This window comes from Sceloporus occidentalis, unplaced genomic scaffold (assembly GCF_023333645.1).
Source record: "Sceloporus occidentalis isolate IW3139 unplaced genomic scaffold, rSceOcc1.0.p SCAF_3, whole genome shotgun sequence".
Taxonomy (NCBI): Eukaryota; Metazoa; Chordata; class Lepidosauria; order Squamata; family Phrynosomatidae; genus Sceloporus; species Sceloporus occidentalis.
Window position 1 is genome coordinate 220,622,833 of NW_028316983.1, and position 25,493 is coordinate 220,648,325.

A 25,493-nucleotide genomic window follows, 5' to 3' on the forward strand; every position below is an offset into this window, starting at 1 on the left:
TGAAGTCACAATACAGGTTTCTTACCCTCATTGGATGTATATCAGCATACGGTGGCTTTCCTTCTGCCATCTCTATTGAAGTAATACCAAGTGACCAAATATCTGCCACACAGTTATAGCCAATCTCTTGTATTACTTCTGGAGCCATCCAAAATGGGGTGCCTATGACAGTATTCCGTTTTGCCATTGTATCCTGTAATTATATTATTTAAAAGCTTAATGTATCTTAAAATATTCTCACACACTCTCCCTTTTCCATTTGTTAGTATCATAGCCGGTACAGAGGAATCTGCATAGGAGTGCTTAATACCACTAGGCACTGACAAATTTCAGTACAGTGCACCCTTGCTTTACACGGGGGATCTGGTCCGGACTCCCCCGCGTAAAGCAAATTACGCATATGCTCAAGCCCCATTTAAATGAATGAGGCTCGTGCACATGGCGGTGTGGCGGTGCATGCACGCCACAGGCACGCACCCCAATAGTCCCTATGGAACGCACTGCCCCTTCCTCCCCGCACAGCTTTCAGCATATGCTGAAAGCCACATAAAGCAACCCGCATATGACGCGGGCACACTGTAATTTTTTTTTCTAAAGTAATATATGTAAGACGACAATGTTTTATACAGTCTTCTCCAATGTTTAGCAGGCCAAGTATCTTTCTACAATAAATATAATACTCCAACCCCTAAAATTATAAGATCACTCAAACTTATTCTATGGGTTTTTTTTTACTTGTACATATGTTCAATGAAATTTTTAAATTACAGTATATGCATATTGCATGTGTTTTTGAGTGCACTTAATATACAAGCATATATATGAGGAGGGCACTAACCACACAAAAGGCACAAACCTGCCATGTAAAGGCCTGCAGCTGAAAAAGTATTTCAGAGCTCTATTTCAAAAAATGTTTGATGAACTGTCAGAACCACAGATTTCCTTGCCAAAAGTGATTTCAGGCAATGATTGACCAAGGAAGAGTTCTAATGATACAAGCATGCAATGTGGGTCCAAAAGCAAGCAGAAAAGTGTATTGAACTCCTGCAAGGCTAATAATATTTCTAAAAATTGTGACCATGGGCAAGTCACACTCTGTCAACCTCAGGGCATGGCAACGACAATGCCCCTTTGAAGAAACTTCCCAAGAAAACCCTGTGACAGGGTCAGGTTGGAAACAACTTGAAGACACACAACAACAACAACAAAAACTGACCCTAGACAGATTTCTGCGAAAAATGCAAATATGGATAGAATACACTGGACATGGGAAATTCTAGTGTGACAAAGATTATGCATATGATCAAACGGGCCAAAAATGTAAGCTATCTGACCAGGGTGGATTAATTCTCCTGAAACCTAATCAAGAAAGGGATATCCTGTGTTACTACATGTGTGGAGTGGGGAATCTTTGCTACTCAAGCAGAATAACCTGGGTATATGTGACACTTAGTGTATTTATACCTGACTGGTGATCATCAAGTGCATGCTGAAGAACTGTTTGTAAGGGAGGCCAATTAGTTATATTATTGAAACTCATCCTGCTTACTGGTCACACCTACTGTAATGATCTGAGGAGGCTGTCTCATACTGGACTTCACAGGTCTGGGCTATTGTATCTATGAACACCATTACCAGCCTTTTGTGTTAAACTGCAGGAGATGATTGATAAGATGATTCATCAGGACATATGTAATGTAGAAGCCTCATGTAGAGTACACAGTAATGCTTTTACTTTTAAAATTCAATTCACACATCCTTTATACTTACAGTTAACTGCCCAGCTACTCCAAAGTCAGCTAACTTGGCATGTCCTTCAGTGTTTAAGAGGATGTTTCCAGCCTTTATATCTCTGTGTATTTTTCTCATAAAGTGCAAATATTCAAGTCCTTTAAGCGTAGATTTAAGAATGGTTGCAATTTCATCTTCTGTAAGCTATGAGAAAGCATAAATAACCAACCATTTTACTTCTGTGTACACATACACACTCTCTACACTTCTGTAAACAAACTGAATGACTAAGAAAATACAACACAAACTCCCTTCTTATTATTATTTATATAGCATGAAGAGATTATACAAAATGTTTTACAAATACAGAAAGCAAAACCCCATCAAGGTTCCACTCCTGCAATCTAATCCACATGGCTTGACCTCTTTATGGCTGCACAAGATCCCACAGAAGTCAACAAGGTTCAAACAGGAACAAAGGTACCACCCATAAAGAATATACTGTGGACAACGGACCTAAACAAATGCAACATGAAAAGCATGCCCAAACCCTGGATTGTATACTACTGGTTATAGATGCAATTCTCCTCATCTTTTGAATTCATTAAAATAGGATTAAGTTACAGACTCTTCAGACCTTGTATCCTTTTAGTTGTGGGTATACATACTGAGGTCATATTCAACAACCAATTCAAAGGGCTAACTTTAACCATTTGCAGTTTGGACCAGAGTACCTGAAGGTTTATAAATCTCCAAAGGTAACTAACAACTTCTTAAGAAAGCTGGTGGGTATTGTGATATCATTTTGATGCAAGACAATTATCTTCTTATTTTCCCAAGAATTTTAATCTGTTCCTGCTTTAAATTAGGCTTGTGACTAATATCATAATTGTTCCTCTCCTGTATGATTTTTAACATCTTTGCCTGATGAAGAAGTCAGTGGAGCTTCAAATGCTTGCAGCATGTACTGTGTATATTCATGTATAACTCTAGAAATTTTAGTCAAAAAAATTGACCCCAAAAAACTGAGTCAACTTATCCACGGGTCAATGTAAGTACTGTACTTTAACTGTTATCAAAAAAGGGACCATTTCCTGGTGAAAGGCAAAAGTGTAATTTGTCCTGGAAGCACCGATCCCACTGTACTCTGTCATCTATCCAGCCTTTAGTATGAGCACAAACAGTTATGCTCGCTGGATTTTTGTAAGTTCTTTGGTATCATTTTCCTTTGCTTCCTTCTTTACATCCTTTGTTTCACACCCCTAAGTTTTATTCTCAGCTTCTCAACTTATCCATGGGTCATATAAAAATCCATAATTTTGGCCCCAAAATCTGCCCTCAACTTATACATGAGGTTGATTTATAGTTGCATATATACGGTATTTTGTGCATTTCAGTTGTCCCCACAAAAGTATCACTGTTTTGTGGATTTTGGATGTTTGAATGTACTGCTTTAAATTAGGTTCATTAATTTTTAAATAGTTCTCACCTGTTCCATGAATTTGTTGTATTTTAAATGTTATCAACTATTTTCTAAACTAACCTGAGAATGTGGCTATAAATTAGCAATGTCCAATAGTATTCTTAATAGTTTTTCGTGGGTTTTTTGGGCTATTCTTAAGTATTCTTAATCCTTCAGTGCTACTGCCATAACAAGAAGCTATGATTTTTTTACCTCCTCCTTATCTGATTTAAGATTCATGACCTAACAATGTCAGGCAATATTCTCAAGATATTCTCCTTTAATCTTAGAATACTTTAACCAAAAATGGAGAAGAATATCAAGTAAAAGTGAATGCCATATGAAAAAGCCACAGACTTCAAGCCACAGGAAGACCAGCTAGAGTATGTGACCACATTCTGAAGCTATCACACCTATCCATAGACTGTGCCAGGGATGAAGAAATAAGACTAAGAATCTGAAGTATAGTTGACCCTCTGTATCCGCAGGCTTGCTATCCGCGGATCTGAGCATCTGTGGACAGCAAGCCCAGTTGTCCCCAATGGTCACGCTTGATGCTGCTATGCTAGTGGGTGCGCACATGACATGCTGCCATTAGGATAATGCAACTTGAGGTCTCAGTTTTTTCTGTCTGTGGGGGGGGAAGGGTGCAGAATGGATTCTCCATGAATACAGAGGTCCAACTGTAAGCCATGCACAGAGGCTATATCCCTCCTGTTCATATTGTTGCTGCAAGGCCAGAGTAACTCCAAAGCTCCCATTCCTTCGCATAGATATTACTTATAACTTGCACATCATCCATATAATATCAAATCATAAGCCAGAGAATAAAATGTTTTCTTCTCCCCCCAAAAGAAACATAAAGTTCTTAACCATGAAAGCAAAATTACAAAGTAATTTTGATAACTGTCAGTTATTCAGTTCTAAAAATTTGTTAACAAAAAAGAAAGAACTAGAAAGAGACTTAATAATTTTGTATTTCAGGGTACTGTATATACTCATGCATAAGTCTAAAAAAATTAGTCAAAAATTGACCTCAATAAACCAAGTCAACTTATCCACAGGTCAGTCTAAGTACTGAACCTTAACTCTTATCAAAAAAAGGAGTCATTCTCTTCTCTTGAGCAGAGTGATGAAAGGCGAGAGCTTAATCCATCCTGGGAGCACCTAAAAGCAGCACCAATCCACTGTACTCTCTGTCACAGGACCATTTCTGAAGTTATTGAATGCCTAGGTGGGGAAATGGCGGCAGCGAAAGCTCTTTGGCATTTTCCCTCAAAGGAGCACCTAGAGGAATTGGGTTTTGAAGTACTTCAATAAGAAGTTTGTGTACATTTGTCAACTTTTCTGGTTTAAAATCAAGCAAAGTTGAAGGCTATAATTCTTCGCTTCATGTTTTCATCTATTTTGACATATGTGCATTTTCATAGCCCCACCTGTGCTTGCTCACCTCCTCCACACATTGCACAATCACAATTTACTGTAGTTCTCCTCACCCTTTAGGGTAAGCACAAAGAGTTATGCCTGCTAGCATTTTCTAAGTTCTTTGGCATTGTTTTCCTTTGCTTCATCTTTTACATCCTTTCTTATATGCCCCTAACTTTTATCTTTGACTTACCCATGGGTCATATCAAAATGTGTAATTTTGGCTAGAAAACCTGCCCTTGACTTATACATGAGGCCGACTTACATACAATATATATAGTATTTTTCTCTCCTTTTCTCTAACTTGCTAATAACATAGCATTCTCTGTTTCCATACTGGCCACAGAGGATATGCAGATGAGGACTCTAAGAGATTTTCACAAAGTGTGAAGTACATCATGTCTCCTGTCATTTTACCCAACAAGCCTTCTCAAATGGCACGACTGTCTCAACAGGAAAATAAAAACAAATGTTCTTTTCCTAAATTTAACTAATTTCATCTACATAGGTATCTGATAAACAGGCAGACAGCATGGTACAGTGCGCCTGCGCCACACGCGGGCGTGCCATACATGGCTTTAACCTTACGAGGAAGAAAAGTCCCATTTAAAACAATGGCACATGCACCCGCCACTCATGCACCCCACCACATATGGGAGTGTATGCCCATTGTTTTAAACGGGACTTGTGCATACACGTTTTTCCCTTTGGGCAGGAGTCCAGACTGGATGCCCCACGTATGGGAAAGGTCCACTGTATAATGGTTTGAGCATTGGACTACAACTGTGCAGACCAGGGTTCAAATGCCACTCAGCCATATATGACTGACCTTGGGCAAGTCATACTCTCTCACCCACAGAAGAAGGCAAAAGCAAAACCTCTCTGAATAAATCTTGCCAAGAAAACTCCATGATAGGTTTACCTTAGGGTCATCATAACTTGGAAATGCCCTGAAAGCACACAGCAACAACAACAAAGTCTCTTCTAAAATCTTAGGCCACGGGACCTTAGGTCATGCATCCTGTCCTCTGGGATTCCCCAAATTACAGCCTTCATGACTTCACTGTTTGGTGATTTCCGAGCTTTCATATACCCCTCCAAGAATGGATGCTTTTCTTACAGCTTAGTTACTGGCTCTAAAAGCTTTAATTTAAACTAAGACGATATTTTTGGTACTACCCCTTTTCCTTTAGCAAAATAAATCCTCCACCCCATGAATTTCTCTGACATTATATTTAGTCCCTCTTACTATAATGTTCTGTGTTCTGTACATGCAAGAAAATGAGACACAAAGGAAACTTCTCTCTGCAGCCTTTTAATCTGCAGGAAAGTAGTCAAAGACATGAAGAAAATTCAGGCTTCAGCAATTACACATAGCACTCTCCCTGGTGAATGCACTAAGCAAAAAAGATTTATTTCCAAATCTGAAGTTGCAGAGGCATGCAGGAATTATCTTGGAAGGTTTGTGACAATTCTATCTCTTCTCCATTTCCAAGTTCCCTGTCTTTTCCTGCAGGAAGAAGCAGAGATGAGCAGTGCTACTGCAGCCACTGCTTGGCAGAATGGCCAGAATCCTCCTGCTGAGCATCAGCTGAAGCATCTGTACTCCCTGCCTCTATGGCAGAGTTTATCTTTCTTTCTTTTTTTAAATGCATGAACACTTAGCACCCAAGTTATCTATAGAGCAGATGAAACAGGTCTATTTCTAACTATAACAGGAGCCTGTTAGGTGCAGTCATAAGGGAAAGTCAAGCATGATTTAATTTGACTGAAATCAAGAAAAGATTGGAACACGTGTCAATACTTTGTTTTCTCTGGAAAATGCAAACTTTAGTTAAAAGCACTCAACATCTGAGAGGTGGGCCTTTATAAACATTTTGCTAGAGCAAATGTGGAGAACACCCCCTCCCCATGAATAATATTTTATGAAAAAAATAAAAACTTACTGTTTTATTCCGTAATCTAATTATGTCTGAGACTGAACCAGCTCCACAGTACTCCATAACAATCCATAGGTCTGTGTTCTTAAAGTAGCTGCCATAATACTTGACAACATAAGGACTAAAAAAAAAGAACAACAATTTCCAAAATCAACAGCACTGTCCAGAATTATTATTTCTACCAGAAAAAAAGACTTCAGTAACTCCTCATGCTACATAGGTTTTAAATTTTAAGATAATTATATCTTCAGGAGGATAGGGGGGAGAATTAAAAATGGTGTTATACATACAAACTACACAATATAAAATGGTCTTGTTCAGATGCAATGACAAAACAAAGAGGATGAGACAGAATGCTGTTACACACTATTTTTTTATTTAACCACTCAAAACAAATTTATAATCAGTCAATTACATCTCAGTGATTAGATATGTTTAAAGCAAAGAAACAAACAAAGTATAGAATAATGACACCAAGGTTCTAAAGTCATTTAAGGTTAAAGGTTTATTTTCTCCCTAAGTAAGGAAACTTTCTCTCCATCCAGAATTTCATGCTAAGCTTTTATCTCCCACTACTGAGTTAAGCACAATTGTGACTACCAATACAGCATATCAATATCAACAGCACATAGCAAGAACTGTTCAATGAGCATCCATCACACACTGAATAAATGTATCATAAAATTCATTTTACTCTTATCAGATAGATACGGTTGAATTTAAACTTTGCCCCTTACAATTGTGTTATTACTAGGATACAATATTTTGGGTCAATCTCCATAACAAATTCTGAAGACTTTACACTAAAGATTAACGATCTGCAATAAAAAGAAAGATTAGAAGCCTGCCGAAGTATATACAATATTGCAATATTTAGAGCCAAGTAGCATTCTTGTAATCCTCTGATTTGGATTCTGTTAGTCTTACTTTAACTACTCTGTGTTTTGTGGCATCTGTAGCTTGTCCATAAAGATCCTGACTGATATAAAACAAGCCTCAGAAGAAAGGGAGTTTTTCTGTCCACAAATATTTTACAAGGGAGTGATTCACCAATAGTTTACTAAGGGCACACCCATATCTTTGTTCAACATCTATCCATTACTGTCAACCTTTGGCACTAAAAGAAACCCCACTTAATCACTTGTACTTCACCATCTCCAACTCTTTATTACATGTACATTCAAAGAACACCTATAAAACTTCCTGCTGTATTCATTCTCTCTTTTACACACACAATGAATGACTGCTATGACCTAAAGGAATTTCTGCATTTTGACACCTTAGTTCTCTCATCCTCCCAAAGCAAGGCAGGTGAAAGGCAAACATTATGTATATTCTAATTAAATAAACAAATGATCTGCTCCCAGCTGATGAGATAAGGCAGGGTATAAACATTTGTTTGAATCAGATGATAAACATTTGAACAAGGATATCCTCTCAGCTCAGCCATATTCCCATGTTTTTAGTCTAAGGAAATTCATCTGCCACAAACATTAATCTATTCAATTCAATCTCCAAAATCACAAACACAGGGGTCACTGCTCATGTAATGAGGACCATAAGTGAAGTGCTGTGGAACATTATAGAGAGCTATTGGCTAGAAAGAGGGACTAGAACTTGATGTTGGCCACCCCATATACTAACTTCCAAAGTGCAACAGTTTTTGGGGGGTTTTTAGCAACACACACACTTCCAACACTAGTAATTTAATTTCAATATTTACTTCACCATTAACCTCTGTAACTGTAACAGATATATAGTAGTAATATTTATGGTGAAGGTGTGACATGCCAAGCTGAGGCTTTTGTCTTTGTGCCTGTGCCTTTTACCATCTGGGCAGCAGCTGAGGCAAGGAACTTGGACAGGGGACGGGGCCAAGGCCTCTGAGGCTTCTTCTGCCCTGCTGCATCACCACCAGCCAGCTCCAAGCCAAGCTGAGGCTTCTGTGTTTGTGCCTGTGCCTTTTTTCCATCCCAGCGTGTCCTTGCAGCGGCCGGGGAGCGGAATCTGGAACACCTGGGGGGAAGGCAGAAAGAGGGTGCGACGGTGAGAGCGGCGCACATAAAGCCGGGCTGCCTGGTCTCCTCCTCCGTCACGCCCCCTTGCCTCCCGGACTTCTGCTTGGAGCTGTGTTTGTTGCTGCCAGGCGGTCTCATGGGTTGTTAGAGGTGCGCAACTGCGCACTGGCCCAGGAGCCGCCCACGGACTGTTCCGGACACTCGCTCCTCCGCAGCTGCGCAGTTGCGTTTATCAGCGACTGCGTGAGGGCAAGGGAGACGCACCCGTGCCGGCATTTAGACAGAGAATGACTGCGGTGTCTTTTCTCTGTCCTCACTGCTGCACTGTGGGGGGAAGGGAAGGATATGGCTGTGGGGAATGTTTTGGCTGGGGAGGCAGAGGGTAATTCTCCTTGCACAAGCGGAGCTCCCATTGAGGTAGTGTGGGGCAGGGGGAGGTATGGCGGTAGGAGTGTGGACCAGCGTTACAGGGGAAGGCGAGATCGATACGTAATATCTATCCCTCCTTCCTGTCCCTCTCCTAACCAAAGGGACCTGAGGGTCACTCCAACCGTACCACAAACCCTGTCTCTGCTCCTGTGCAATGCCAGGTCAATTAAGAACAAGTCCCACATCATTTACAACCTGCTTGAGGATAATAACTGTGACCTGGCTTGCATTACTGAGACCTGGCTTGGGCCTGAAAGGGAAGCTGTGTGGGCTCAGGCCCTACCTGCCGGGTACTCAGTGAAGGATCAGACCAGGTTAGGTGGGGGGGGGGGGTTGCCTTGGTGCATAAGAACACCTTGTCTTTAACCAGGAACCATGTTCGCCAAACTTCCTATATCGAGTGTATTTACCTGACCCTGAGGGCCAAGGACAGTCTAGGGATTCTGTTGGTCTATCGGCCACCCCGTGCGCTAACAGACTCCCTTAACGAGCTGACACAGTTGGTCTCGGAGCTGATGCTGGAGTCCCCCAGGCTTCTGGTCCTGGGAGATTTCAACATCCCCTTCGCGGCCAACTATGTTCCATCCGGTGCGGCTCGGGAATTCATGGATACCATGATGGCCATGGGCCTGTCTCAATTGGTCTCGGGTCCGACGCATTCTGCAGGTAATACACTCGATTTGGTCTTTTGTACGGACATGGAAATTCCGTGGGCGGATATTACTAATATTTCCGCTGTCATGGACGGATCATTTCCTGGTGGAGGCAAAAATCAAGGCATCTACCCAGATCCCTCCCGGGGGTGGCAGACGTATTAGAATGGTCCACCCTCGAAGGCTGATGGAACCCAAAAGGTTCCAGGAAGCCCTAGAGGGGTATATGGTTAGAAGTGATGGCGACACTGTTGATGCCCTGACCAACATCTGGGACACTGATCTCTCCAGGGCTATACACAGCATCGCTCCCAAGCGTCCTCTCAGGCCTGCTTCTAAAAAGAAGCCCTGGTATACAGAAGATCTCCAGGCAAGGAAGCAGGTGCTGCGACGGCTAGAGCACGCCTGGCGGAAACACCAGCGCTTACCCGACAAGGCTCTCCTAGACCATCTTTTGGAGGACTATGGAGAGGCGATACATGCAGCTAAGAACTCATTCTATGCTGCACGTGTCGCGTCCGCGGAGTCGCGTCCAGCAGAGTTGTTCAGGGTTGTGAGGGAGCTAACTCAGCTCCCTCCTGCCCCGAACCAGATCCTTGAACCTTCTAAGGCCTGCTGTGACCAATTTAACAACTTCTTCGCGGATAAAACCTCTCGGATAAGTGAAGGTCTTGATACCAGCATTAGAGCAGAATCCAGAGCAGAGGCATCCAGAGCCGCCGTGGACTCAATTGTACTGGATCAGTTTGAGCCTGTTAGTACCGAGGATATGGATAAGATCCTTAGAAGTGTTAGGAAGACAACCTGCTCTCTCGATCCCTGTCCCTCGTGGTTAGCGGCCCAGGGGGGACCGGTAGTAACTGCAATGTTACACCGGATTATTAATACATCTTTGAGGGAAGGGCAATTTCCAGCTAGTCTGAAATTGGCCATCGTAAAACCTTTGTTAAAGAAGCCCTCCCTCGACCCCCTGTTGCACAACAATTATCGGCCAGTCTCGCTGCTGCCATTTTTGGGGAAGGTGATCGAGAGGGCGGTTGCAATCCAGCTTCAATCGATCTTGGATGAAATGGACTATATAGACCCATTTCAAACCGATTTTCGGGCGGGCTATGGGGTTGAGACTGCCATGGTCGCCTTGGTCGATGATCTCCATCTGGGCATGGACAGGGGTAGCGTGTCCCTGTTAGTGCTCTTGGACATCTCAGCGGCTTTCGATACCATAGACCATGGTATCCTTCTGGAGCACCTGGCAGGGGTGGGAATCGGGGGCACTGCGCTCCAGTGGTTCTGATCCTACCTTTCTGGGAGGTTCCAGATGGTGCAGCTGGGGGACATGCGCTCCGATAAGAGGGCCCTTACATCTGGGGTCCCTCAAGGAGCAATTCTGTCTCCCATGCTTTTCAACATTTACATGAAACCGCTGGGAGAGATCATCCGGAGTCATGGGGTGCGGGGTTATCAGTACGCTGATGACACCCAAATAATTTTCTCTATGTCTCCGATTGATGCAGTGACCAGGGATGGCATCTCTCCTCTCATGGCCTGTCTGGAATCGGTAATGGGCTGGATGAGGTAAAACAGACTCAGCCTGAATCCAGAGAAAACGGAAGTACTCGTGATAGGTTCTCCCGGCCCGGGGATGGCGGTGGTTCCACCTGTCCTGAACGGGATCACGCTTCCTGTGAAGGACTCAGTACGCAGTCTGGGGGTGCTTATTGACTCGTCGCTCCATCTTACTTCTCAGATGGATGCGACGGTCAAGAGCACCTGCTATCAGCTTCGGCTGATATGCCAGCTGCGTCCCTACCTGGATCGGAGGGACCTTGAAACTGTAGTACACGCTCTGGTAACCTCTCGATTGGATTTCTGTAACGCGCTCTACATGGGGCAACCCTTGTACCATACCCGGAAGCTGCAACTAGTGCAGAATATGGCAGCACGACTGGTCACTGGTACTTCCAGGGCCAGTCATATAACACCTGTGCTTAAAGACCTTCATTGGCTGCCTATTCGCTTCCGGGCACAATACAAGGTGTTGGTTATTACCTATAAAGCCCTAAATGGCTTGGGCCCAGGGTACCTGGAGGACCGCCTCTCTCCGTACAATCCGCCCCACACACTCAGATCAACTGGGCAGCAATTATTAAGAGTTCCAAAGGCTAGACTAGTTACTACCACCAGGAGGGCCTTTACCACATTGGCCCCCAACCTCTGGAACTCGCTGCCCGTTGAGCTCCGCTCGGCCACCTCCCTGGCCCAATTTAAGAAGGGGTTGAAAACATATCTTTTTGAGCGGGCTTACCCCTGACTCTATCCCCCGGTATATTTTCTCACCCCTCCGTCGTCAGCTGGTTGAGCTGGCATGAGTTTGCTTGTTTTTATTGCAATGTTTTAATGTATTTTAATATGTTTAATTGTATGGATTTTCTTGTTGTACACCGCCCTGATTTTTAGAAGGGCGGTATAGAAATAAATTTTTATTATTATTATTATTATTATTATTATGAAACAAGTTTACTTGATTCTCTCATAAAAAAGCACTATAGCTTAAAGACTTAAAGACAATACACTGTAAGAGAATTCACATAAGCTTGATGTACTGAAATGTGTATGATTTATGGAAGACTTGTATTCTGTATTTGGTGTAACATATTGAAGGATAATATGTAACACATAATAATTATTGTAAATGACAACATGAAAATCAATAAAATATATATCGATAAAAAAACACTATAGCATGTAAACACTCCAAAGGAACAAGACAGATTTCAGAGAGTGTGCTTCTATTCCCTTCATCATTCGTATCCTTCTTTTCAACCATCCACATTTATAGCCAGCAACCAAGCAAGGTTGAAACTAAACAAAATATTTACCTTTTCAATCATCAATCAGTCAAAAATGTAAAGAGACTTTCAACCTTAGCTTGTATTTGTTAACTGATTAAAACTGATATTGTCAGATAAAAGATGTTTAAGCATTTTTGTTAATGATGGTAGAGTTCTCAAACTACATATAATCCATACCTGTCACATTGTTGCATTATAGAAATTTCTTTAATTATTTCCTGTAGATCTGATTCAACAGGGACTTGCTTAATTGCCACTACTTGCCCTGATTCTTTATGAATGGCTTTAAATACACTGCCATAAGACCTAGAAAAGAGAACAATAGTAATTCAACATTTCAATTACATACTACGTATATTCATTCAAGCCATCAATGGCACCACTATATATAATGATCAGGTTTCTCCCTTGCACTCAGATTTTTGTTACAATACCATGAAATGTGACTGGTAGCATCATGTCTCTCTACTAGAAAAGAGTATCCAGAATCCAATGTGTTTCCCTACCACTAATTGACCACATCTGTAGGGAAAGACATATTTTCTTCTAATTTATAATACAGAAGTGGAACTCTACAAAAGGGAAAGCAATTGGAATGGGGAAATAACGTAGGGCTTTTTAAAAAATGCAACAGTGGGAATTGAACACTTGTAAATTCTTACCATCTCATATTAAAAAAATCAGAGAAACTATATAATGGAAGTAATGTGTACTAAGAAGAATCTCAGTAACACTTCCTGTGTTTAGGACACTGTAGCTAATCACTGCATAACACTATGCAAATCAGTATGTAAAGGGATTTTGTAGCACCTCTGAGACTATGGCCTGTTACAGACAGCCAAAATAAAGCTGCTTTGAGTCACAGTGGAGGCATGGTGTTTCAATGATGCATGCGTCCTAAGAGTCCAGAAGTCACACCAAAGCCACGCTCCAGCCCTAAGGACAGGAGCGTGGCTTTGGTGTGGCTTCTGGACTCTTAGGACGCATGCATCATTGAAACACCATACCTCCACTGTGACTCGAAGCAGCTTTATTTTGGCTGTCTGTAACAGGCCTAACTGAAAGAAAGAAGTTGGCAACATGGGCTTCGGTTTACTTCCTCAGATGCTCAGACACTGAGCAAAGCTAGACAGTATTTTACAGAAATAGAAATGCTCCTTTGTTGGATTTGAGTGAATGTTTCCAATAAGAATTCAAGAACGAACTGCATTCATGAAGATGAAAATACTTGTAGCTTTGCCTTCTACATGATGAATATTTGTTTTCCATCAATTCATGTGTTCACATTACATGCAATGAGATGCATACTGTTATCTTACATGGAAGTGGAATTCTATTAAAAAAACGTAGTTAGTAAAGCCAGGTTCACTGAAAACTTGTAGGAAGCAACATAATTCCTTGTTCTATGACAAGCTGAAAGGCATGTCCACACAGCCCAAAAACATTGGTTTCCCACCGCCCTCATTGGAACCTGTATACACAATGCAAGGCCAAATCCCCAACTTGAGTATTGACTGTCTTCAAACGGGAAGGCCAGTTCTGCACCAAATCTGCCCTATCCCTGCCTAAAACGGATTTTAAAATGCACCTTTTGCTCCAAATTTTACAGAAAAATCCAGAGCATTCCAGTGACACCAGGTGGCTGTTTTCACATGTATCCTACTGGGCTGCCTGGAGTCACCATCACTGGTGTAAGTCCTTTCCTCAGAATGCACCCAGCCATGTGACTGACACAGCATTCTGGCTGGTGTAAACAAGTCCTTAGTTAATCTGGAATGCAAGGGAGTCCCACTGGGACACATTCGACCCTAACTGCATCTGTCCTTGACCTCAAAGACACAACACTTGGTTGTAATCTTGCAAAGAAAAAAGCAACTCAGATGGAGAGAAGAAACAATGTGAGCAATAAAAATAGCTGCCATGGGATAGGTTAACTAGCTTTTCCTGCACTCAACCCCTAACCGTGGTGTTTTTCATAAATTAACCATGAGAGCCAGCATGGTACAATGGTTTGAGCACTGGACTACATCTCTGGAAACCAAGGTCTGAATCCCCACTCAGCCACAGAAACCCACTGGGTGACCCTGGGCAAGTCACACTCTCTGAGCACCAGAGACAGACAATGGCAAACCCCTTCTAAACAAATCTTACGAAGAAATCCCCATAATAGGTTTGCCTTAGGGTTGCCATAAGTAGGAAATGACACACAACAACAAACATGAGGACCTTGTTACACACATGTGTCTGAAACTTGTAACGTTCTTCACAGCTCCAAGATCATTGTTATTCTTCTCCCTGTTTTTGTGAGATTTCATTTGAGTCTTCTCAATTTTTCCCTAGATAGGCAGAGTTGTACATACCCTTCACCAAGCTTCTCCAAGACATCAAAGACTTCTTCTGGCTGCTTAGTTAAGCTGTCTTCACTTAGCTTTTTTAGCTTGCTAATAATAAAAAAGATAAAAAAAGATAAAATATTCAACCATTAGTAATTTATAACTGACCTAAAATGGATAAATGTGCATTTCCTCTATAATTTTCATCTAATTTATTTTTGCTAAGTATCCTTGGGTTAAGGACAAAACAAACAAATCAGGATCTCTTACAGATGTTTGTCTCAATTTCACAGGGCCACTATCAGTCACAGGCAACTTGATGGCAATTAACAATAACAACAGACGTTTAATTCCACTAGCATCAATAAGGCAATAATATTCTAAGTGAGCAACAGTAGTTATCTGGAAAATAATTAAAAAAACAAAGCATGCCAGTAAACAAAAGTTTTCCACTAGGATAACTCAATATACACCGTTACTGAACAACTTAGTTTTCAAACTTTATACCCACATGCCTGGTTCCCCCACTCCCATAATCACCTTGAGACAATCAGACATCCCTGATGTTGAATAATGAATGGAAGGGGCTGGTGGATGTTATTTTGTTTTTCCTTGAAGTCGTTGGTATTCCATAAATGACTACATCAAGTGATTTAATTTAAGGGTCAAACAGAAGGGTAAGAAAAAGTGGCCCAAAACTGCTTTTTCCGAGAGTGGAGCAAGCCCCTGCTGACTGCACCTCCCATTCCCAAGACAGCCAGAGTGTGCATGTCAAGACTGCACAGCTGGGCACTTTTTTTACTTTCTCCCCAACCATCTCTGTGCACCATCACAGCAACAAACAGCCAACGACTGCCATCCCATTGGATGACTGTCCCTTTGTACCTCTGCACAGTCGCCATGTGCAGCCCTCCACTGGGACAGAGCACTGGAGTAGAGCTCTGGCCATAAGATGCTAACAAGGTATGATCATGCCTCCCTTTACCCCATATGCCTCCTTTTGGACTGTCTGGTTTGTGCATGTTGTATTGAAATCCCCATTAGAGATGTCACACTTTCATTTCTTTCCATTGCCACCCCCACCTCTTGGGTATGGTGGCTCTGTCTTTTTTAAATGAGGGGTAAGGATAGATTGCTCCTTTAGAACTGATCTGACATTGGTAAGTTTATATATAAGGTCAAAGTGTGCACCTTCCAGGAAAGAGTGGAAAATTCAGTTTCTTTTTAGTCCAGCTTTAACCCCCCCTTAAAATGGCTGCAGCACGGTTTCCAGCCACTTCAGGGGCATGTGTCATCTAAGTGCCATGCCCCCATGTCACTTAGCAGCCTGAAACCACTTCTTTTGGCCTGTCAGTTTGAAGCCTAAGTCCCACAAATGACTAAATTAAGGATAGGAGGGTAAGTTTTTTTTAAAAAAAACACCTAACAGCTATGCCATAAGTCAACAGGTGAGTTGAAAGCACATAGACATATATGTTTGCAAGGATGCTTAACATTTTAAATGTTATTGCTTAACACTAAGCTCTCACATCACACCTATGCAAGCCAACTGCATGATGCTTTCTTACATATGTGCTCTTACTGACAATCTAGATTTAAGAATGAAGGACTATGACATACCATACAGATGGCTACTGTTACTGTACTGTTTTTGTTAGTAACCCCATAACAGAAGTTATCATCCTGTTTCACTTCCAGATAAAGGAGAAGAAGAAAAATATTGTGTTAAATTATTAACCTGGGCAAAAGGAAAAGCCACCAGAAAACAAAATCAATTTCTGTGTAAGGGAGACCACGCCATCCTAAGAAGAATACATTACAGTCTGGTTTTGTTTGTTTTTTGTAAGAATATAGCAAGAGTTCATTTCGATGCAGTAAAAGACAACTTTGAAGACAAGTCTTACCAACAGAGAAATAAAACATTATAGTATTGTAGTGAGGTAAGAGGGTTTGTCAGAAAATAATAGCTTGAAAAAGTACCACACTGGCCAAGTAACTCCCTTGGTCACCACTGGTTACACAAGCTATAATTTTCCCTTTAGGTTCAGGGATTTCTCTTTAGATACATAATAATGTTTGTTTTCTTAGGCTGCAAGAATGTAATCAAAAAATGAACAGATGTGTGCCAGTTCTTTCAGTCACCATTTGGAAAGAACATATTCAGGGATAGCATTTGTAACTCATTTGGAATGAATTATTCCTCTCCCAATGTATGGTGGTACCTAAGAAGGCTAAATATTTATTTATTTAAAATATTTCTGTATTGCTACCCAGCCCACAAGGAATCCCAAGGCGATGAACAAATAAAAAGCAATACGAAGATTAAAAACATTTTAAGCACATTAAAATACTCTTTAAAAACTCCTCAAAGCAGTCCTAGAACCAATCATAGAATCCAGTTTTGAAACAGTTAAAACAGTAACATCAAACACTGAATGCAATGCAGAACAGAACTGTTTTGACTGACTGACAGGAGCTTAGAAGAGATGGGCCCAGCCTAACTCCTTGGGTAGGGAGTCCCACAGCCAAAGAGCTGCTACAGAGAAAGCCGTTACATGTACCTACCAACCTACCTTAACACAACAGGGCTTCCTGTGACAGTGTCAAATTTCTGGCAGGCTCATATGGGAGAAGGTTGTCTCCCAGATATCTGGGCCCCGTGTTATTTAGGACTTTATAGGTCTAAACCAGCATTTTGAATTGTGCTTAGAAGCAAATTGGAAGCAAGTGCAGTTCTTGAAGGACTGGTATTATATGGGATCTGCACACCTGACATAAATCTGGCTGGCTGCATTTTGCACTAACTGCAGCTTCCAAACACTTTTCAAAGGCAACTCCATATAGAGCACATTACAGTAATTTAATAGAGATGTTACCAAGGCATGCACCACTCTGGCCACATCTTACTTCCCCAAGACAGCCAAAGCTGGGCAATGGCACTCCTGATCACTGCAGCAGACTGACTTTCCAGGAGCAGTGCTAGGTCCACAGGTTATGAATATGATAGTTCAGAGGGAGAACAACCCATCCAGAACAGTCTGTGATCCCAATTCCAGATTGGTTTACCTACTGACCAGCAACACTTCCATCTTGTCTGGATTAAGTCTCAGTCTATTCACCTATATCAGCTTTACTGCATCCAGACAATTCAGTACTATCACAGCTTCCTTGGTATCAGTTGTAAAGAAGAGATGGAGTTGGGTATCATCAGCATACACCAAAGCTCGACATGACCTCTCCCAGCAACTTCACATAGATGTTGAAACACATAGGGGACAGCATTCTCTCTGTGGAACCCCACAGACTTATGGCCAAAAGGCTGAACAACAGTCCCCCAACACCATCCTGTTAAGCCAACAAAGAAATAGTCTATCTGTAAAAAAGGGCAACTGATGAACTTCCATTCTGAATTTCAGACCTACTTAAATTCTTTTTTTAAGTATATTTTCAAAGATGCAGTGGCTACAATATTGTGTTTATGACCTAGAGAGTGCAATTTAGCTAAAGGACAACCAGTCTAATCTATTTCATTAGACTAAATGATGCATAAAATACAGTCTCTTTGCTGAAAGAACAAGAAGAAAAGTAACTTGACATTGGCTACTCAGACTGGCAATTCAGATTATTTATTACTAATCTTGGAAGAAATATATTGTTCAGTGAATCCTCATGGATAATGGCAGCTCCTGCTCCCCAGCCTCCCAATCTAGGCTAATGCTGCACTGAGTATCTAGGAAAACAAATGTGGGGCAGATCCATTCTGCAAAGCCCATACACCTAGGCCTCTACAATGCATACAAAGTCAGCCGCTTTCATACACAACCTGGTCATAGAAGGTAATTGTTTTATTGTGGACTGTCCTGGCATTTAGCAGCAGGATCAACAAACCAGGGAGCAGACTATCAGGCCAACTTGGATCATGAAGAACTGAGGGCAGGACTGAAACATGGGACAGGATTCAAATATCTATTTCGCCTTTCCCTTACCAGAGATTTCCAATCCCTGGTACAATTCCTCCTTTCCTCTTTCTGAGATTACAACAATGGGAGCATGCTATTCTTTCCACCTCCTCTGAAGATCACTCAATCGCATGTACAAACAAAACAAATGTTAATAGACAACTACCAGCAGCTGAGTGCTACTGCAGCAGGTCAGAAGCATCATGATATTCAGCTCTCACTTTAGTGATCCCAGTTCTTCCTTTCAATCCCTGCCTCTCACCCAGGGATTCTGGAGGTGACCTCATCAGTCACCAATATGGATGTCATATTAAGTATGGAGCAAGCTTGTTTTCTGTTGCTCCAGAGACTAGGAGATGGAGCAATGGATTCAAGCTACAGGAAAAGAAATTCCACCTAAATATTAGGAAGAACTTCCCGATAGTAAGAACTGTTAGACATAACAGTCTCTGAGAGTGGTGGAGTCTCATTCTGTGGAGGTTTTTAAACACAGGCTGGATGGCTATTTGTCAGGAGTGCTTTGACTGTGCATCGCAAGGGGTTGGACTTGGTGGTCCTTGAGGTCTCTTCCATCTTATTATTATTATTATTTATATAACTCTGTAGATATCTATGTTTCTTCTACTCACCCTAGTCTGAATGACATTCTGATATTCTGTTTTGCTAAAGGTTCATTATGGAATGACAGGGGAAAGATCTTCCCCCACATGCAACTTCTCAGGGGAAGCACCATCATACAGCTGTCTGCCAGATGTGGTATGCAAGCAGATGAACTGATTCACACACCAATAGATAACATGAGCTTGGATTAGACCATCCTGAGACAAGTTCATTTTACTCTAGTGATGCAATAAGATAAATGGTGTGGTTTTACTTATGCAAGCACACACAACTAATCCATACTAGTGAAGCCATATCCATTCTCCCTGCTTACAGCATTTGTCCTGCACCCAGTCTGGGTCCAAAGGTACTTTTTTAATAGCAGAAAGCCTCTACTATTCATGGAACAATATGTCATTTCCAATCCAGAAAGGAAAGATTACTCTAAATACACAAAGTTCCTCTATTCATGCAAGCTCTTTTTCAAGATTTTTCACTCATCTGCTACTATTTACATTTATATTTTATTTTCTAAGATTCCCATACAGTTACACAATTCCCAATGCACCATGGCCCTGTGCTGACAAAGGTCTCCTGCTAGCACAAAAATTCACAAAATACTATATATTAATACATTTTCTTATCACTCACAGCTCTAGATCCAAGTCTCTGTATTTAACATCTGCAATCCTTGAAAGGAGAAGTGGTGCATTTCAAGCCAGCCATGTGAACGGTAAGCTGATTTTAACAGAAAATTAAAGACTAATATGGTCCAACAGAAAGCAAATTTGAGTCACTTTGCCTTGTAAAACTGAAGGTGATATACTTGGCTCTCCTCCTCTTCACTTTGTTCTCACTTTTGTGACATACCGTATGTCAGTCTGAGAGAAAGTGACTGGCCCAAGGACTGGTCATGAGATTCGTGGCTCAGTGGGAACTAGAACTTCAATCTTCCAAGTCCCAGGCCAACTACACCACACTGGTAGAAAGTCCCACGTTCCATTCCTGCCAACTCCTGTTAAAGGGATTGGGTAGCAATTGACAGGAAAGTCTATCAGACAACCACCAACTGTTAGAATACACAATACTGGGCACAGACCAGCTTCTTCAACCCGTACTGTTGGAAATGTTATACTCATTGGAACAGCAAAAAATAAATCCCATGTCCTTAGTGACCATGCCTGTACAAAGCAAGTGTTTTACAAACAAGTGCACAATGTTCATACATTGTGGTAATAAATCACATCTATGTTGACCTTAAAATAATAAATGCAATATGTTAAGTCACTAATGGGCATGATATGGGCATGATATTTAGATCAACATCCTCCATTTGCCACAGGGAGTGTTGACTTGAGAAGACTCTGTCCCAGAGCCTTAGTTCCTCTTCTGCTTCATGAGAAGATCCTCTTGTAGATATTGGAGAAGCACCACACCACAAGGACTATGCAGTATTGTGCCACTGTGTCTAGGGATCCAACAAATAGTAGCCACTGACATCTCATCTCAATTTTTTAGGGACTAACAAACTCAGACAAGCATTTTTGCTCAAGGTGATTATTATCTGTAATTACAATGTTAAGGCAATCCATATGGAAATACAGAGCTAGAGAGTGCCTTATCCAATAATACACACTGTAGTACAGTATTTATACATCTCTTTATGCTACAAAGCTTACAGATCTCTGGCTTGCCAAAAATGCACTGCCCTGCGATCAATTCTAAACTGTACCTCTTCCTACAACCCAATCCCACACAGTTATATTTGCCAAATATTTTTTTTAAAAAAACAAATCTTTTCATGCATTCAATCCCTTGAATCTCCTTGACTACATCATGTATTATAATGATTCTGAAAGTATGCTAACCAAGACAGGAGTTCTTAACATATCCTACATGTCAAAGTAAGTATTAAATACAAATGCATTTAATTTCAAAATGAAGCCAGCAAATTTCCATTAATTTCTCTGTTGTCTCTTTGCTTGTTAACAATGATTTGTTGCAGACATTTATCAGGCCCAATTCATTTTAAATTAAAAGTGGCATCCCCAAAAGTGGCAATCAACCCAAAAAAACAGAGTTAAAACAACTACTCTACAAGGGAACAAATTGCTTATGAATACTTGAATATTTATAACCACATGTAAAAACAAACAGCTTCCTTAATTTAAAAACATAAGAATAGAAGAGAATATATATATATGGAAATTGTAGGCAGTTCTCATGTTTAAAGAAGCCTAAATGAAGAAAAATTGTAACAACCAACTTTATATAGGTTTTGCGGGAAAGGAAAAATGAACTGTGAAAACTCTTGGCAGTTACTAATTCACATGTTTTAGTCTGAAATAACAGTTATGATACTACTGAAAGAAGTATTTTGAAAAAAGGAGTGCACTCAAAATTTAAATGCCATTTGCTGTTCTCAGTGCTTACAACTCTACCACAAATGAAAGTGGTTATTTTTATCATCCAACTTCATTTACCAATGCTATTATATTATATTATATTATATTATATTCAGACCATGCTTACTGGCTTGATACATGATTTCCCATTATTAAAAATAAGTTATGATGAACAAAGGGAAAAAGCTCATGCAATTTAAAACTGATTGTAAAACATCTTAAATAATAGATAGGTTGGGTATATTTATATTCAATTTCTGCATCCTAAAATTGTACTCCACATTAATGTTCTATAGCACACATGTGGAATCTTTTTATTTAGTTGCAGAACTTAGTACTTTCTACAAGGTACTAGGGAATTTCTACTTATATTTTACTTGTTATAAAGCAAGCCCAACTACACTGCTGAACAGTGCAAGACACAAACCATTTTAGTATTATACTGGTAGAATACCCCTTATCTGAAACACCTGGAACCAGAGGTGCTTTGGAGCTGGAATTCTGGGGGATTTTGGAACACAAGTAGCATAGTATGTACCTTTAACTGCATGTATAAGGCTTCAGACAGATCTGGGGCTAGAGCAGAATGGGACAATTTATTGCAGCTGTTGATTGCCACTGCTTCAGCATGGAAGATTTGCCAGTGCCAATTCAGCATGGCTGGTTTTGCACAGACAATTGATCACGGCCATGTCAGCATGACTGATCACAGCAGCACTGTTGATTCAATATTGCTCATTCATCATGGTGGCCGTTTCAGCACCAGTCACAGCAGACAATTCAATGCTGCTTTGTCACTGCAGCAATTTAAACAAGCAACTGTTTCAGAGCTGCTCTATCACCAAACCCATTTCAACACAACCATCTGAGCGGCCGATTAGCTACTATCAGTTTTCCACACTCATGGCCTTTCATCTGATTGTCTTCACCACTCACCCGCTACCATTTAATGGCTTTCCCCACTCACTCTCTTTCATCTGACCATCTTCTCCACTCATTCCCTTACACTCTCCCCAACTCACTTCATTTCATATGACCATCTTCAGCTACTCCAATGCCTCTGTTGATATGGCTTGGTGGGAGAGCAGTGCTGAAACAACTTCTTATTTAAACTGCCATGCTGAAAGATCAGCATTGATTCATCTTCTCCAATTGGTGCTAAAACAGCTGTACTCAATCAACCACACTGAAAGGGCCACCATCAACCATCTGTGCCAAACCAGCCATGCTGAAGCAGCCACAATGAATTGGCTATGATTAATCATCCTAGACCCTCCAAAATATCCCAAAATCAAAGCCTCAAAGCATCATGTTGCTATGACATGATATATTCAAAGCATTTTGGGTTTTGGAGGTTTTTGGATTTCCGGATTAGGGGTGCTCAACCTGTACTTTCTTCAGATGCTTGTGTCTATAAACCGTGTTAAAGTGTTTTAAATTTGCTGTTGTTCTCTTTTGGTTGGCTCCAAACTAAGTTAATTGCGCTTCAGTTCCAGCAAAAACGGCAGGACAAGGTACATGACTAATTTAAGTCCCCCTAACTTTAGTGGAACTAAAACATGCTTAATTTAGACTGAATCAAACTCTTTGCAAACCTACACTGAGTGATTATGATTACTGATTTGTAGTTTAAATCATCTGGAGAGAAGTTGGTTTTCTACTGATGGGCTACAATTTGCACCTCATTTTGGGAATCTTCTTTCCATTTTCAGTCCATTACAACATACCAATTATTAGTATTATTTTGGTGGTTTTTAGTATTGAACATGAAAATATTGTTCTATGAATCCTTATGTCTTGTACCCTCTTGTTTACCTGATTCTGTATGAATTATATTCTGTATGAATATAAACAGAACAAGCTTGTACAAATAGCCAGAATTTGCAGCAGTTTCCAAAAGAATTATGTACATATAAAAGAGATGAAGAAATGAATGACACATGAACTGAAGAACCATAAAAAGATGAACCACAAATTCTAAAATCATAGTGAGTGCTGCACTATGAGAAATTAGGAAAAATAAATCACTAGGAACAGATGATATTTCAACTGAACTGCTACAATCCACACAGAGAGAATCAACTTGTGTTGTTAACCAATAAATGCCAATATGGAAGACAAAATGGTGGCCAACAAACTGGAAATGATCTATATAAAACCCCATCCACAAAAAAGGAGACACAAAATACAGTGCACCCACTCCATAATAATAATAATAATAAGCGCATGGCGCACATGGCTGCCGCAAGCAAACACCGCCACAAGCTCAAGCGTACACGGAATTTGCCTTACGTGGGGGGGGGTCGGGAACGGATCCCCCACGTAAAGCAAGGCTCCACTGTACTACGGTAGCTATAGGACCATAGCACTAATTTTACATGCAAGCAAAATTATGCTCAAAATTCTACAACACAGATTCCAGTCATACGTGGAGAGAGAAATCCCAAAGATGCAAATGGGGTTCAGGGAAGAAAGATGCATTAGGGAACACACAACAAACATATAGTGGTTAATGGAGAATACACAGGAATTCCAGAAAAAAATCAGCATGTACTTAATAGACTATAGCAAAGCACCTGACTACATAGATCACAAAAAACTATGGATGGCTCTTAAGCACGTAGAAGTGCCTCTACACCTGATGAGAAATCTGTACTCAGGACAAGATGCTATGGTTAGACTAGAATACAGAGAAACAGAATAGTTCCCAATTGCCAAAGGGGTCAGGCAAATCTGCATTCTATCACCCTACTCATTCACCTTATATGTAGAAAATATCACACAAAGATAAAAATGTCATACGGAGACGAGGAGTAAAGATAGGAGGAAGGAATATCAACAATCTAAGATATGTGATGACACCATACTACTAGTGGAACACATCACAAACATGGAACAATTATTGAAGAAGGTCAAAAAGAAAATGCAAAGGTAGGCTTAATGTTGAACATCTATCTCTCTCTGGCTTTGCTTTGCGAACGAAGATTCAGGAAGGACTCATCCCGCGCTTTCTACAAGTGCGTTGATAACTAAAAAGGCCAATCCGAGATAAACAAGTCCAGTTGCAGAAAGCACAGCAGAAATTCTCCTTGGGTGATGTTTCCGGGTTGTGGTTCTTTCTGCGTTGTCATTTCTCTTCGAGACTCATTCGGCGTAAGCTTTCAAAAAAGGATGCAGCATCATGGATAGTGTGTCTCCATGCCTCCCGATGCGAGGCCAGGGTGGACCATTGTTGGTGATCAATTTGGCCGAGCCTGAGATGTTGTTTCAGGGAGTCCTTGTATCTCTTCTTTGGAGCACTCCTCTTACACTGACCCATAGCGAGTTCACCGTAGAATACTAATTTTGGGAGGAGACGGTCCTTCATCCTAGAAATGTGTCCTGCCCAGCGCAGCTGCGTCCTCAATAGCATGGCCTCAATACTAGTGATCCCTGCTTGCTCAAGGACAGCAACATTTGTCACATAGTCATTCCAGTGTATATTTAGAATTGTGCGTAAACAGCGCTGATGAAAGTGTTCGAGGAGTCGTAGGTGTTGGCAATAGGTGACCCATGTTTCAGATCCATAAAGGAGAATAGACAGTACAATGGCTCTATACAGACTCTTACTCCAGACTCTTTTGTGAAGCCTTCCAAATACACTACACTTGTCCCTCCATATTTGCTACGGTTAGGGACACAAGATC

At 41.0% G+C, this 25,493-nt stretch overlaps 1 protein-coding gene across 2 annotated transcripts in view; it reads right to left on the reverse strand.

The window, feature by feature from the left end:
* The window catches only part of STK3 (serine/threonine kinase 3), a 161,826-nt gene that overhangs the window by 126,554 nt on the left and 9,779 nt on the right, over positions 1-25,493 (reverse strand). For both annotated transcript variants that reach the window (XM_089517701.1, XM_089517702.1), the window contains exons 2-6: positions 14,871-14,951; positions 12,688-12,816; positions 6,565-6,679; positions 1,771-1,935; positions 26-193 (exon numbers count right to left, since the gene is read on the reverse strand). In XM_089517701.1, the coding sequence (XP_089373827.1) occupies positions 26-193; positions 1,771-1,935; positions 6,565-6,679; positions 12,688-12,816; positions 14,871-14,951 (658 nt within the window). The remainder of the gene's footprint in view (positions 1-25; positions 194-1,770; positions 1,936-6,564; positions 6,680-12,687; positions 12,817-14,870; positions 14,952-25,493) is intronic.